The sequence below is a fragment of the Podarcis filfolensis genome, assembly GCF_964270895.1.
Source record: "Podarcis filfolensis genome assembly, chromosome: 6".
In the NCBI taxonomy this organism is placed as follows: Eukaryota; Metazoa; Chordata; class Lepidosauria; order Squamata; family Lacertidae; genus Podarcis; species Podarcis filfolensis.
The window spans coordinates 98,019,703-98,034,213 of record NC_139609.1 but is presented as its reverse complement, the minus strand read 5'-3'; the positions used below and the strand labels follow the sequence as shown (position 1 = coordinate 98,034,213).

At 52.0% G+C, this 14,511-nt stretch overlaps 1 protein-coding gene across 1 annotated transcript in view; it reads left to right on the top strand.

Moving 5' to 3' along the window:
* The window catches only part of CTNNBL1 (catenin beta like 1), a 92,746-nt gene extending 79,140 nt beyond the window's left edge, over positions 1-13,606 (top strand). Inside the window, exons 14-16 of the mRNA XM_083618744.1 lie at positions 6,406-6,543; positions 7,715-7,787; positions 13,367-13,606. Coding sequence (XP_083474870.1) covers positions 6,406-6,543; positions 7,715-7,787; positions 13,367-13,455 — 300 coding nt within the window. The 3' untranslated portion in view covers positions 13,456-13,606. The remainder of the gene's footprint in view (positions 1-6,405; positions 6,544-7,714; positions 7,788-13,366) is intronic.
* The last annotated feature ends 905 nt before the right edge of the window (positions 13,607-14,511 follow it).

The window sequence follows — 14,511 nt, the reverse complement described above, 5'->3', positions numbered from 1 at the left end:
CTCCCAGGGAGGCTTGCTGGGCGCCGTCATTACATTATCTTTGGGCACTAGCTTAAACTTTGCTCTGTAACCAGGCCTTCAGCCTTTAACTATCAGTGGCCTTTTAGAAGTGGGTGGGATGTTTTTAATGTAACCCCCCCCCCCCATTTGATGCACATGTCAGGTTTTCCTTTTACCTCTTTGTGCTTTTAGTGCATTGAGTTGCTTCGGGCAAGGTAAAGTGACTAACACATTTAATTAATATTATTAATAATAAATAATAATATTAATAATTTTTCGGTTCTTAAAGAGACAGCTGCGGTTTGCTCAAGGGCTCACTTGCTTCCTGCCCCACTGCCTGCGAGCTCACCAAAAGCGTCCTCCAGACACGAAGGCCTGCTGCCCAGCTTAAGCAAGGGGGCATGCATGTGTTGTTCCCCATTCAATTAAGCACTGGAGAATAATTTGCAAAAAAACTGCAGTTATAGGGTGGTTTATAAATTCAATTAATAATACAGTAGACCCTCGGGTTACGTTACTCTCGAATGCAGCAAACCTGGAAGTATTTTTCCGGGTTTTGCCGCTGCGCATGCACAGACGCGGCGCCTCTGGGTACGAATTTTTCGGGGGGCGCATAGACCCCCAGAATGAATTAAATTTGTATCCAGAGGGTCCACTGTAGTATTACTATTAATAATAAAAATAATGCCTACCACGAGTTTGGTTTTTAAATTTTTTTAAAAATATTTTATCGAAGTCTGTCAAATCCATTCAAAAATAATAGCAAAAAAGCAGCACAGTGTATCCAAGAGTGGCTTTATATTTGGTTGGTAGAGGACTTAGGGAAGACAGATTCCACATTGTCCCGTGGAGAAGGCAGCCGTCCCTGTGCGTTGGAGCCCTGAAACGCCGCAGAGTCACAGAGAGGGAGCAGGTGTCCCCCCAGGTAGGACATGGCAAGAACCCCAAGGAATGCTGCCGCTCAGAAAATCTCAGTGTGTCAGGTTGTGGTGAACAAGTCTCCCCTCTTCCCCAGTCCATTTCATGTTTTATTTGAGAAAAAGGTGGCAAGCCACCACAGCTCTTTAACTCCCTCAGAGACGAGGTGCAATTATAGAGCCTCAGCGGTGATCTCTGCAGAAAGGGAGGCAGAGGCAGGTGATGACTTAATGCATTTCTTCTTAGTTCTGCGAGGAAATTATGCTCAGCAGGTTTATTCAATAAAAGCGCTCTCGCCGGATACTTTGCGCCATAACGACTTACAAATTAGATGCTAATTGTGCCACTGTTAAGTCATTCCATCCTTGAATGGGAGAATCGGCTTCCGTGGGCTTTGATAGCCTAAATGGGGTTTTGGAATTAACCTGGCATTTGAGTGGGGCAGCAAATGGCTCGAATTGCACGGAAGTGCCTTGCAAGAGGGTGATCATGAAAGGGGTTAATGCGGAGCGTGAGGAACAGCAGCGTTTGCTGGAGGCTCAGCTCCGCAGCCCAGCTGAACTTCCTCAGCTGCTCAGACCTTCCTCACCTGGGCTCTGAGCTGAAGCCCCTTACATCCGTTGCCGGCTGAGAGCACAGCTGCTCATCCGAAAAGCCCCATGACGTCTTATCCCAAACAGAGTGAAAGAACTTGCAAGGCCTGTTTTCTATGGGACGACTCAGCTCACAGGGAACGCTTTGCTAGATTGGCCATGGGCCTGATCCTGCAGGCTCTCCTTATGTTCTTCTGCAAAGGTGACCAGCAACAAGCAACGTTGTCCCTCCCATTAGCCAACACCGACTCATCCTGCAGGGGTTCCACATTTGTGTGCGTTTTGCATTGCTTATCATTTTGCCCTCCAAGTGTCGGGTCTCACATCTGGTGCCAAACTTGCAGCTCTCCCTCACACTTCAGCCTCTAAAGGAAGTTTTGAGCCTTCCTTCTTGAGGCTGCAGCTGTTACATAAATGCCCCTTCAGTGCCAACTCTGGAAGCTGGAGAGAGAAATCAGGCCTTCAGTCCAGAGTTTTCTCCTCCCTTGGTTTGAGCTCCCCTTTATGGGGCTGGTGTGTGTCTGTGTGTGTTTGCCGGCCTTCAAGGATCAGTTCTCCTCCCTCCCCGCCTGGCATAGATTTGGGTTGGCCCCCTTGGCCTCTTCCCCTCTGCCAGCAGCCCCAGCTGGTGGAAGCAGGAAGATCTTGCTTCTGCCAGCCTCCTTCATCAGCCTTTGCTCAGCTTCACCGCAGTTGCTCCTCACGCCCCAGCTGGCCTGACGGGCTGTCCCAACCTGTCTGTCACCCTGACAGCTGATTTTAATTGGGAAGCGGGAAGAGATAATCTAGCCTGACACTCGTGCTTACCTTGCACAGAGCAGCCGGAGCGGTCTGCACTACTGTGCCCCCTGGCCGCGAAAAGGTGTGCCAACAGGGCATGTGCCACCGAGCCACGTCCTGCAGAAGTTGCTCCTCCAGGAGGCAGTGGCAGCCACCAACTTGAGCTTTAAAAGGGGACGAGACAAATTTGTGGAGGAGGCTGTGGACAGTTGGAGGCAGCAGTGCTTATGAATATCAGTTGCTGGGAACTGCAGAAGACGGGAAGGCTCTTGAGCTCGTATCCTGCTTGTGGGTTTCCCACAGACACCTGGTTGGCCACTGGGAGAACAAGATGCTGGACTAGATGGGCCACAGGCCTGATCCAGCACAATCCTCTTTCATTTTTAAGCAGTGGAAGAAGCAGCAAAGTAGCCTTCCGAGGACGTTTCCGAGCACAATTCAAAGTGTTGGTGCTGACCTTTAAAGTCCTAAACGGCCTCAAAGGCCCAGTAGACCTGAAGGAGCGTCTCCACCCCCATCGTTCTGCCTGGACACTGAGGTCCAGCGCCGAGGGCCTTCTGGCGGTTCCCTCCCTGCGAGAAGCCAAGTTACAGGGAACCAGGCAGAGGGCCTTCTCGGTGGTGGCGCCCGCCCTGTGGAACGCCCTCCCTTCAGATGTCAAAAGAGAACAACAACTACCAGACTTTTAGAAGACATCTGAAGGCAGCCCTCTTTAGGGAAGCTTTTAATGTTTAATAGGTTATTGTATTTTAGTGTTCTGTTGGAAGCTGCCCAGAGTGGCTGGGGAAACCCAGCCAGATGGGCGGGGAATAAATTAATAATAATAATAATAATTTATTATTATTATTATTATTATTATTATTATTATTATTATTATTCCTGGACCCCCTGGCAGAGGACTAGGAGGAAGATCCTTCCTAAGCCCCAATAAAGCAGCCAGCCACTTCCTGTCCCCTTGCACACCCGCGGAGTACCCAAGGGAGATGGCGTTGATGCTTGATTTTCCAGCACCCAGAATCCTGCCACCCATTGTGGCAGGCCAGGGTGGCCGAGAGGAGAGGAGCAGGGGCAGAATCTCCACTGAGATCAGGAAGCCTTCCGTGCTTGAATCTGCAGCAGGCCCCGCTGGGCTTTGGCAGTCGTCATTTTGCCATTCCCCGACTGTCAGTCCAGCCTCATTACTGTGAGGGGAGCTTGCTTCAGTTTCACAGGAGCCCATCTTATTGCTGTCGTCTCCCATCAGCATGGGGCATCTCGAGGCAGATAAGGAATGGCACCTGAGCACTCATTTGGAGGTTAGCATCTTGACGGCTGCAGAGGGTTTGGGGTGGGGGAGAGAGAGAGAAAAAGATTAACAACAGTTTGAAGGGGGAGGAATGGTGGTTGTGAACAGGGCTTTAAAAAATGGCATGGTGGTGTCACAGCCATCCAGGCACCAGCTCCCTGCGCACTGGCAAGCAGCTTTGGATAAGTTTGCCGGAGCTCGCCGCGTTTTTTGTCTTGCTGCCAGCCTCGTAGGGAGAGGCTCCCGCTTTGCACGAGAGAAGAGCCGTCCCGGTTTCCGCCCGCGCAATCAGCGGATCCGGCCTCCAAATCACTTCGTTATCCTGGATTGCAGGTGTCGTGCGCCTTGTGCCTCAGATGTCAGCTTGAGCTGCCACGGCTGATGGCTTCGAAAACACTTGCCATTCGCATTTCTAAAAAATGAAAATCAAGAGCTGTCAAGGCGGAAGGGCAGAAATTAGGAGCTGGAGAGGCAAGGGGGGAGAGCCTCCTGCCATGGCTTGTAGATTGCCGGTGACATTCCTGCTAATCCTGAGCCAGGATTTTAAGGGTCTCTGAGGCTCCACACATCCCCTGAGAGGCAGCCGCCACAAGCCAGGTCAGTGCCTGGTCACAAGAGGGCAGGACCTGGTTGTAGCAAAGGGTCTGGGCCATAGAATCATAGAACTGTTGAGGTGCAAGGGGCACTAGGGATCATCTAGTCCAACCCCCTGCCATGCAGGAGCCACACCTAAAGAGTCCCTGACAGATGGCGACCCAACCTCTCCTTAAAACTATCAAACCAGAAAAGGGTGTGGTGGCTTGCTAAAAGGTGGTGGGTTTTGAGCATCCAAAACCCAGACTGCAAGGTGTGGTCCTGTAAAAGCTGGAGTAGGGAAGTGGAAGAAGTGAAAAGTCAGGAATGGAGCTGAACAGGGCGGACCCTTTTAGAGTCTCAAACTCTCAGGGGAAGGGGAGCACACCTGTTTTTGTCACCTGCCTTGGCAAAGAGGGGGTGTTTTCAAGGCCCCGACACACCACAAGATGAAGCTGGGCGAGTCCTACGCTGTGCTGCTTGGCTTTCGGTCTTGGTCAGGTGGGCAAAAGAAGCCCGTTGGGTGGAAGTCGGAGGACAGTATAGGAATACGAGAGCTCCCAAGGGCAGCAACATGAGAACGGGGCCTTTTCTGCGGTGGCTCCCCATTTGTGGAATGTTATCCCCAGGGAGGCTCACCTCATACCTTCATTACATATCTTTAGGCGCCAGGCAAAAACGTTTCTCTGTCACCAGGCCTTTGACTGATTCACATTCTGTGTCCTTTCCAGTGTGTTTGGCGGGGGCGGGGGGCGGTTATTGGTTGTTTTTGTTTTTATTATGTGTTTTGTGTTCTCGTTTTGTATTTTTCTGCTGCAAACCACCCTGTGCTCTTTTGGTGAGAGTTAATAAATAAATAGGTAAATAGAAACCATTCTCCCCTGATAATACCCTTCGTTAAACTATGGAACTCACTGCCACAGGATGGATGGCTTTAAAAGAGGGTTTTGACAGTTTCACATAGGAAAGGGCTCTCAGTGGCTCCTAGCCATCATGACTGGGCTCTGCCTGCAAGGTCAGAGGCAGCGAGGCTTCTGAATTCCCATTGCTGGAAAGCGCAGGAAGGCAGAAGGTTTTGTTGTTTTGCATGGTTTCCCAAAGGCATCTGGTCGGCCATTGTGAGAGCAGGATGCTGACCTGGGTGGGCCATTGGCCGGATCCAGCAGGCTGTTCTTAGGGCCTTAAGTTCTTAGCATCGCTGCTGCCCCTGGACTCTTCCTGTGGGCTGGTGCTTTGCTCAGCAGTTTGCTTGCAGACCTTCCTCCGTCTGGGACCTCTGTTGCTTCATGTGGGCTCTGGGGAAGGAAGGTCTGGGGCTGGGCAGCTGGCTGGGGGGGGGGGCAGAGGAACTTGCCGCTGCCGCACAGCCTTGCCTTTCCCCTATTTTTGCCTGCCACACACACACACACACACACACACACACACACACAGGAGGGGGGTCCCTCCTTGCCAAGTCTTGCAGGTACAGCGGGTGCCTGTTCTAATGAGGAGACATCGCTCCGGCGGACTGCCACGCACCTGCTGGGCCGCCATATAATAAATCACAGAAGCAGCAGGGAGCTCGCGGGTTGGCAAAACAAAATTCCAGCGTGAGGATAGCAAAAGGTCACGTGTGGCATGCATTACTGCTGGAGCAGGGCCAGCAAGAAGCAGAGGGTGGGCTGGCAGGCTTGCGCCGGGGAGTGGGGGGCCCGCAGGGACGTGTTTTGCCCGGGAACAAATGGCTCTTTCACTGCACGAGGGATTTCTGCGGACTTTGCAATCGGAGCTGCTCCTGGTGCTTCTCTTCCGGGTCTTGAGCGATGCTTTGGTTGAGACTCTTGAATTGTGGGGTGCTGGACTAGGGGACCCTAGGTAAAGGTAAAGGGACCCCTGACCATTAGGTCCAGTCGTGGCCGACTCTGGAGTTGCGGCGCTCATTTCGCTTTACTAGCCAAGGGAGCTGGCGTACAGCTTCCGGGTCATGTGGCCAGCAGGACTAAGCCGCTTCTGGTGAACCAGAGCAGCGCACAAAGACGCCGTTTACCTTCCTGCCAGAACGGTACCTATTTATCTACTTGCACTTTGATGTGTTTTCGAACTGCTAGGTTGGCAGGAGCAGGGACCGAGCAACAGGAGCTCACCCTGTCGCAGGGATTCGAACCGCCGACCTTCTGATCGGCAAGCCCAAGAGGCTCAGTGGTTTAACCCACAGCGCCACCCGCATCCCAGGGGACCCTAGGGGACCTTTCCAACTCTGTGATTCTTTGATTCCAGGACATGGTCCGCCGGGGAGAGATCATTGATGATGACATGGAAGATGAGTTCTACCTCCGCCGCCTGGACGCCGGCCTCTTCGTCCTCCAGCTCATCTGCTACATCATGGCGGAGATCTGCAATGCCAGCATTCCCCAGGTGAGGGCAGCACGGCTACCACGTTACTCCCCACCCCCAGTGTTCATGGTCTGGGGGCCCCCACTGGACTGTGTCTTTGCTTCTGTCCCTCCCTACCTGGGAGGACCCAGAACTCAGCGCATCTGCATCAGGGGGTGCTTGGTGCACACATTTTATGTTGCAGCCCCTTTTTTGAGTTTCCCCTTGGCTTGGGATGAAGGCAGTAGCCCTATATGGCCTAGGACCCTCATACCTATGGGACCGCCTCTCCTGGTATGTCCCACGGAGGACCTTACAGTCTTCAAACAAAAACATCTTGGAGATCCCGGGCCACAGGGAGGTTAGGCTGGCCTCAACCAGAGCCAGGGCTTTTTCGGCTGTGGCCCTGATCTGGTGGAACGCTCTGTCACAAGAGACTAGGACAATGCGGGACTTGAGATCTTTCCGCAGGGCCTGCAAGACGGAGCTGCTCCACCAGGCCTTTGGCCAAGGCACAGTCTGACCCCCTCTCTCCTTCTGTAATCATGACAGAACTCTAGCCCAATGGTTGCCATGAATTTGATTCTGAATTGATTTTAGAATGAATTGATTTTAGAATGCTGTGTTACTTTTATTGTTGTTAGCCGCTCTGAGGCTGGCTTTGCCTGGGGAGGGCAGGATATAAATAAATTATTATTATTATTATTATTATTATTATTATTATTATTATTATATTTATTTATTAAGGTGGCAGCCTTTCTAGAAGGTGGGTGTCCCTGTTTCCCCTCCCCTCCTTGGGCTGACACACCTGGGTGGGGGGAGGGAGGGATTCGGCAAGGTTTTCCTTTGCCCACATGGGCTGCTTCCTGCCACATGCAGAATCATGGAATTGGAAGGCCTCCAAAGGGTCATTGGGTTCAATTCCCTGCAATGCCCTGATCCCAAGGCCAGATATGCAGGGCTGCTCATTCTTGCTTGCACAGAGAAAGGCACTTTCCTTTCTGGCCATTTTGGGGCCGTGTGAGTGTGCTGTGTCAAGATCCTGGCACAGTTCAACCAAGCTGCCTCCCTGGAAAAAAAACCCCAACTCTCCTGTGGGTTTTTTGTTCTCTGTGTCCATTACAATTACTGCAGCTTTCTCTCTCTCTCTCTCTCTCTCTCTCTCTCTCGCTCGCTCGCTCCCGCCCTCTCCTGTTTTTCATTCCCTGGCCAGATTCGTCAGCGAGTCCATCAGATCCTGAACATGAGGGGAAGCTCCATCAAAATAGTTCGGCACATCATCAAAGGTGAGTCCTTGAGCCCTGGAGTGGGGGAATGGCTTCCTCTGAGGTCCCACCCAGGCTCCTGTTTGGCAGCCCCAGCAGAAAGCAGGGAGCCAGCCTTGCAGACTCAGGTACATGGAACTGGGCAAGAGACCGCCTCTCTGCCTATTCATCCGGCCACCACGACCCCTTTGGGCAGACGCTGCCTTCCAGCCCCATTGTGCTGCCTGCGAGATTGTCGAAAGTAAGTGTTCGGTGCAAAGCCGTCGCCAGCAGCAAGGTCTGGGCTGGCCTCTGTGGCTCCTGGCCTGTGGGCTTCTGCACATAGCTGTCAACGTTTCCCTTTTTTTTAAAAGGGAAATTCCCTTATTCCGAATAGGATTCCTCGTAAGAAAAGGGAAAAGTTGACAGCTATGCTTTTGCACTGAAGAGGAGCGGCGGCATTTAGGAGACCCCTAAATTTAGATGCAGGATGCTTTGATGGCAGGCAAGGCTTGGGGAGAGAACCAGTGTGGTGTAGTGGTTAGAGGGTCGGACTATTAATGCAATAAATAACTAAACATGAAATAAATAAAATTGCTGCTGAGCTCCTCTTCCACCACCTCTAGCCCCCCAGACCTAGATTCCCCACTGCTGGGTCCTGAGTCGCCCTGAGAAATTCACAGTTCACCTTCTGACCTAAACCGGTACACGTGTGGTTACAACAGCACCCAGGCGGTCTGACCCACCCTAGGAGGGTCCGGGGCAAGCGGGGCTTCCTCAAGTCCTCCATCAGGCTCCAGGTAGCCACCCCCTCCCCCTGCGTAGGGGGGGCAGAGCTGGATTCCTGCCTTTCTCCTCTGGTGTGGGATTCTGCTCACCTTGAGCCTTGCACAGCTGGAGTCGTAAGCCATTCTTGCTGCAGGAAGACAGGTTCTTTCTGGAGGGAGGGGGTTTCTCTGGGGCTTGGAGCCAGATGGTGGTGGGGAGTGGCAGGAGCACCCAAGCAGCAGCAGAAGCCGCTCTCATTTCTCCCCCCGTCCCCCACCAGCGGAGGCTCAGCTAATTCAGCATCTTCTGCCTCCTTCCCTTTTCCCGCTTTGCATGCAGGGCTCTGGTCCCCTTCTCTCTCCTGCTTTTTTGCATGCTAATTGGAAGCCTGTTTCTTAGTTTGATTTTTATGGCCTACATATTTTCCCTGTTTCTCTGGCAGCCTGACAGCTGATGGGTCCCTGGGGAGGGCCAAGAATTGCTTCGGATGCAAAGGGAGAGAGAAATTGGGCTCTCCATTTATTTTAAGTGGGGATGGAGGCAAGCAGGGAGGGGCAACAGCCTCATTAAGGCTCCTCTCTGATGGCTGACCAGGCTGGGCTTTGGGGAGAAATTTTGGAGGTGGGGGTGCAGCTGCCTTGGTGTGGGAACCGACAGCATCTAGGAGAGACAGACCACCCTGGGTGCCCCACTGAGGCAGGGGACTTTGGGGTGTCGATTGGGGTGTGAGAGATCCAATAACTGTTGAAGCAAGTGTTGGTGATGGGCTTAGCTCCTTCTCCCCCTCTCTGAGCGCCATGTATGGGGTCATGTTTCTTGGGATTTGTTAAAGCTGTATTGATGGGAGTGGTGGCCACCAAGCTAGATAACATCATTGTTAGCATTAGCATTTCTGTACCACTTTATATCAAAGCAGTCTACAACACATTAAAACATTACTGAATAAAGTACACATGCAGAGCAGGAATCAACAGGAAACTAAAATGCTATCTTAAAATTTGCAAAATAAAACATTGCAAAACAGGTCAACTACAAAATGCACATTTATGCAGCAGAGTTAACAAAAAAAGTAGACATTTTAAAAGAAAACATTGCTAAAGGAAATTAGATATAACATGCACATTGAAAACAGCATAGCTAGCAAGAGACTGAAACATCATCTTAAGCACAGTACGTATCTGCTGTTGTTGCTGACAGTCCTTCCAATTTGTGGCAGATGGTGGCTGTGGAGGCTCAGGCTCCATGACCTGGGTCTGCACTTAAAGGTGAACAGTTCTTTCAAGCAGAGGGCACCTGGGGGAGCCCTGTTGGTGACACAACAGATTCATGAAGAAGGAGGAGGAGGTTATCAAGGACTCCTAATCAGGATGGCTCTGCTCTGCCTCCACAGTCAGAGGCAGCCGTGCTTCTCAATTTCAGTTGCTGGAGACAGTAGGAGGGAAGAGGCCTCTTGGGCTTGGATCCTGCCCATGGGCTTCCCAGAAGAGGCACTTGGTTGGCCACTGTGAGAACAGGATGGTGGACTGGATGGGCCATGGGCCTGATCCAGCAGCCAGCTCTCCTTATGTTCTTAGTCCTGCCAGCCAGGGCTCCCCTTCTCAGTTTGCAAGATGAAGCAGGTTTCCTCCTCCTCCTCCTCCTCCTCCTCCTCCTCCTCCTCCTCCTCCTCCTCCTCCTTCTCCTCCTCCTGCCATCACCTGATCCAGCAGACTCTGATTATGTTCTTACATGGGGTATAATAGTAATGAAAAAGAGAGAGCCAGATGAAATTGCTGTTGCCATCTCTTTGGGTCGTTTGGTTGACTGCTGTGAGAAGAGGATGCTGGACTAGATGGGCCCAGGGCCTGATCCAGGAGGCTTTTCTCGTGTTCTCGTATATTTTTCTCCAAGTGGCCTCTGCTTATTTGCTTGAGCTTGAATGCATTAAATTGCTCCTTGCCTGCAGATACTTCCTGCCTCTTCTGTGTCTCGTTCACTCCCTGGGACACATAGTCATTTGAACAGCGCAGATTAATCAGTTTGGCTGTGTGTGGATCCTGCCCTTAGATGTGGGAGCAGATTTCCTTTTGGTGCCTCGGTGTGGGCATCCGCTCACTTCCCAGGAGGTAGAGGAACATGAAAGGGGCACATCCCACCCGGCAGAGCAATGAGTAGCCCTTCCATTTCCACCCCCACCCTAACTTCCCTAGGCATCAGAAGCCCACAGGCCTTCCCATCTTCTCCAGAAGAATACTTGACTTGCTGCTGCTGCTGAATTTGCCACCCCAAAAGAGTGGCCTCCTGGCGGTTGGTTGAGAAGAGTGTTGGCTCGCTTGTCTGCATCTTCCAGTTTAGCCTCCTTAGGTGGCTAATGGCATCTCGACAGCCCAGCGCTGAAGATGCAGGGGAGAGCAGTGACCTTGAGGTGCCTTCGCAAGTGATGCGGAGAAGCCATTTCTCTCCCTAATGGGGCTGCTAGCTGGTGCCTCGTTGTGCTCAGGACTCGTGGACATGGTTCGTGGGGTGTGTAAGGCCAGAATCAGCTCTCCAGGAGTTGAGTGATGGGCCTGCAGTTTGACATGTCTTGCCAGGTGTGCTCTCGGTCACCGATGCTTTTGTTTGGCACAGAGCAGCACTGTGTGGAGGCTTTTCTCTGGCCGAATGGGAAGGGGGATGAGACTCACACCTTAGGAAATGGTGGCTGTAGCATTTCTTCTGAGCGTGATAGGAGAGCCTCCTGTCTGAGGTCCAAGCAGAGTAAGAGAAATGCCGGAATCGGCTCATGCAAAAATAACATCTCTTGTACCGGTTGTGTGCAAAATGACTTTGAAATTCTTACTTATCCATGCAGCAGCCCTGTGTGGTAGGATAAGGCAGACAGAGAGGGAGAAAGAGTTGCAAAGGAGCAGAGTTAAGCCCGGACTTCTTCGGACCAAGCCCCTGCCCCACTTCCCGCTGGCACCCCACAACCTGCACCAGCAGGAAAAAAACACACAATTACAAACATAACCAAAAGCGGAAACGATAAATAAAACATCAAAAAGTATGCAACCAAACTGAACACTTTCCACACATGGCATAATAAAATCTAAAGATACAACAAATTAATACTGATAGCAGCAGCAACAACCTGAAGGGGAAAAAAAAACAAGACCCCTTCCGAAGAGCCTGTTCGGCAGCTTCAACTTCTGCAGCTGGAGTCAGTCCCGGTCCCACTTCTCCTGCCAGATGGGAAAGGCCTGCAAGGCAGGGAGCAGGTCTCCCAGGACTCCCAGCCAAGAACGGCCTTTCCCGGCCTGTTGTCTTGCTGACCTTTTGGACTCCAGCCCTGCTGGCTGGGGCTGACTGGGGTGGTAGTTTGAAACATCTGCAGGGGGTCAAGCTGAGGGAGGCTGTGGTGGAACGTGACCAGAGACGAGAAGGAGAAGCTGGGATGAGCAAGCCCAGATTGGGGGGCTGGTTTGTAGAATCGATACACCACTTAATAGCATGCAAAGTGTTTTGCAGTTCTTGCCTCTTTTGTGCTTCCAGTGCCCCAGTTACTGGGGGGGGGGGAGCTAGGTAAAGGGACCCCTGACCATTAGGTCCAGTCGTGGACGACTCTGGGGTTGAGGCACTCATCTCGCTTTACTGGCCGAGGGAGCCGGCGTACAGCTTCCGGGTCATGTGGCCAGCATGACTAAGCCGCTTCTGGCGAACCAGAGCAGTGCAGGGAAACGCCGTTTACCTTCCCGCTGGAGCGGTACCTATTCATCTACTTGCACTTTGACGTGCTTTCGAACTGCTAGGTTGGCAGGAGCAGCGACCAAGCAAAGGAGCTCACCCCGTCACGGGGATTTGAAGCGCCGTGGTTTAACCCACAGCGCCACCCTTTTGGGGGAGCGAGAGAGATGTGCAAATGGTCCAGGGATGTAAGCCTTTGAGGCCATCGCTCTGCCCTCCCCCCTCCAGCCTGCAAATGTTGCAAGGGCTGCTGGGCAGGCAGGTCTCCCCTCTCTTTCACATAAGCCCAGAGGGGGCAGCTGCTGCTTGCTGCTGTGACTTCTCCCGCTCAGTTCCCCTCCTCCGCGCAATCTCTGGAAGTGAGGAGCAGAACCTGCCCTGCCTGTTGGAGCAAGTGGAGCCACGGAGGGCACAGCCCCCATTGCAGCAGCTGCTGCCAGGCTTGAGCTTCATGCATATTCAAGGCCCTCCTCCCAGGAGCCCTGGCAGAGGCGGCAGCAGAGCAGCGTTGTTTGTGTGTGCTGCTTGAGGTGAGGGGGGAGCAGCGTCCCTATGCATTAGGGGGCTCACGGACCCCCCTGCCCTGTTTTAACGGGAGCCCTTTGCCCTGCAAGCTGTTACGGCTCTGTTTTGGAGACCGGGTGGCACCCTGCACAGGAACGGAGAAAGCTGCTCCTTTCCCCTCTGAGGCACCTCTGGAATTACTGGGAGAATTGCAGGTTTTCCACAGGTATCTGGGTGGCGCTGTGAGAACAGGATGCTGGACTAGATAGGCCACTGGTCTGATCCAGCAGAATCTGCTTGAGTTCTTACGTGGTCACAGGATGGGCCGGTTTGCCATGCCCTGCTCAGCTCCTGGCTCTGGGCCCTGCTGCCCCCCTCTGCTTCCCCTCAGCTGCCCTCCTTCCCATAATCAATATCCCACCCCCATGACTAGCCCCCAAACATGGCACCAAGTATATCTGCTGGTTTCTAGGGGGCTGTGAGGCATTGCTTAATAGGGCCCCTTACCTCCTAATTGAAGCTTGGAAGACAAAGCTTCTCCCTTTCTTACCTGGGTTTCACCTGCGGGGAGGGGGGCCGTGTTGCCCCAGATGTAGAGCTACAGCCGCTCCTGCTTCTTCTAAGAGTCACCTCTTGTCTTCCTGCAGAGTATGCGGAGAACATCGGGGACGGGAAGAACCCCGAATTCCGGGAGAGTGAGCAGAAGCGGATTGTGGAGCTGCTGGAGAATTTCTGAGGGTCCCCCATTCAGCGACTGCAACACCACCTCTTTCAGGACCCCGTGACCTTGTGCTGCAACTCTGGAGCCACAGAAAGGACTTGCTGGAGGAAATAAGCCTCTGGGCGGCTTTTTGAGATATTAAAGGATATTTTGTTTTGGTTTTTTCCTTACGTTTCCCGACTGATTCTCTGCTGTGGGAGCACAGGATGAGGCCCACCTCCTTGAAGTGGAATGGATTGCTTTGGGCAACTTTATTGTCCCACTTTATTTCCAGGTTTGGGGCAGGCTAAAAGTTGAGGGGTTCTTGATGTAATTTGATGGTCCTTTGCAGCATCCATTAGATCTTGTGATAGTGGCTGCTCTGCATTCCCAGTATGGAGCCCAGGATGCCTTTGGGTTGACTGATTCCATTTTTATACTCTCCTTTCTCCCACAGGAGCTCAGAGCTGTGAACAGAGCCGGTGTGGTGTAGTGGTTAGAGCATTGGACTAGGGCCTGGGAGAGAGACCAGGGTTCAAAACTCTACTCAGCCATGATGTTCACTGGGGGTGGCCGTGGGGCCTAGCCACTGCCTCTCAGCTTAACTTACGTCGCAGGGCAGTTGTGGGGATTAAGTGGGGAGGAAGAGAGCCACGTGCTATGCCACCCTGAGGCCCCCGGGGGGGAGGAGTGGAATATAAACGCAACAAATAAATAAACAATGCATTCCTAAAATCAAAACAGCACAAAGCAAAACCAGCTGCTAAACCATCAGTAAACAATATTTATTCATTTCATAAAATTTATTCATGGCTTGATTCTGAAAAAAATCTCCAAGTGGTTTACAAAAGAGAAAAGAGTAAAATAAAAAAATGTACAACCCTACTTAAAAGCATACAAAATATGAAATACTAAAACATAAAAGAATTACCTTAGCTTCCTTAGCATTTGGGTAGGCTTGTCTAAACGAGAATGTTTTTAGCAGGTGCCAAAATGAGCACTTATTTCATTAGGCAGGGAGTTGCAAAGTGCAAGCGCTGCCACACTAAACGATCAAATTTGTACAGAAGTGGAATGCATGTTGTGTGGCCT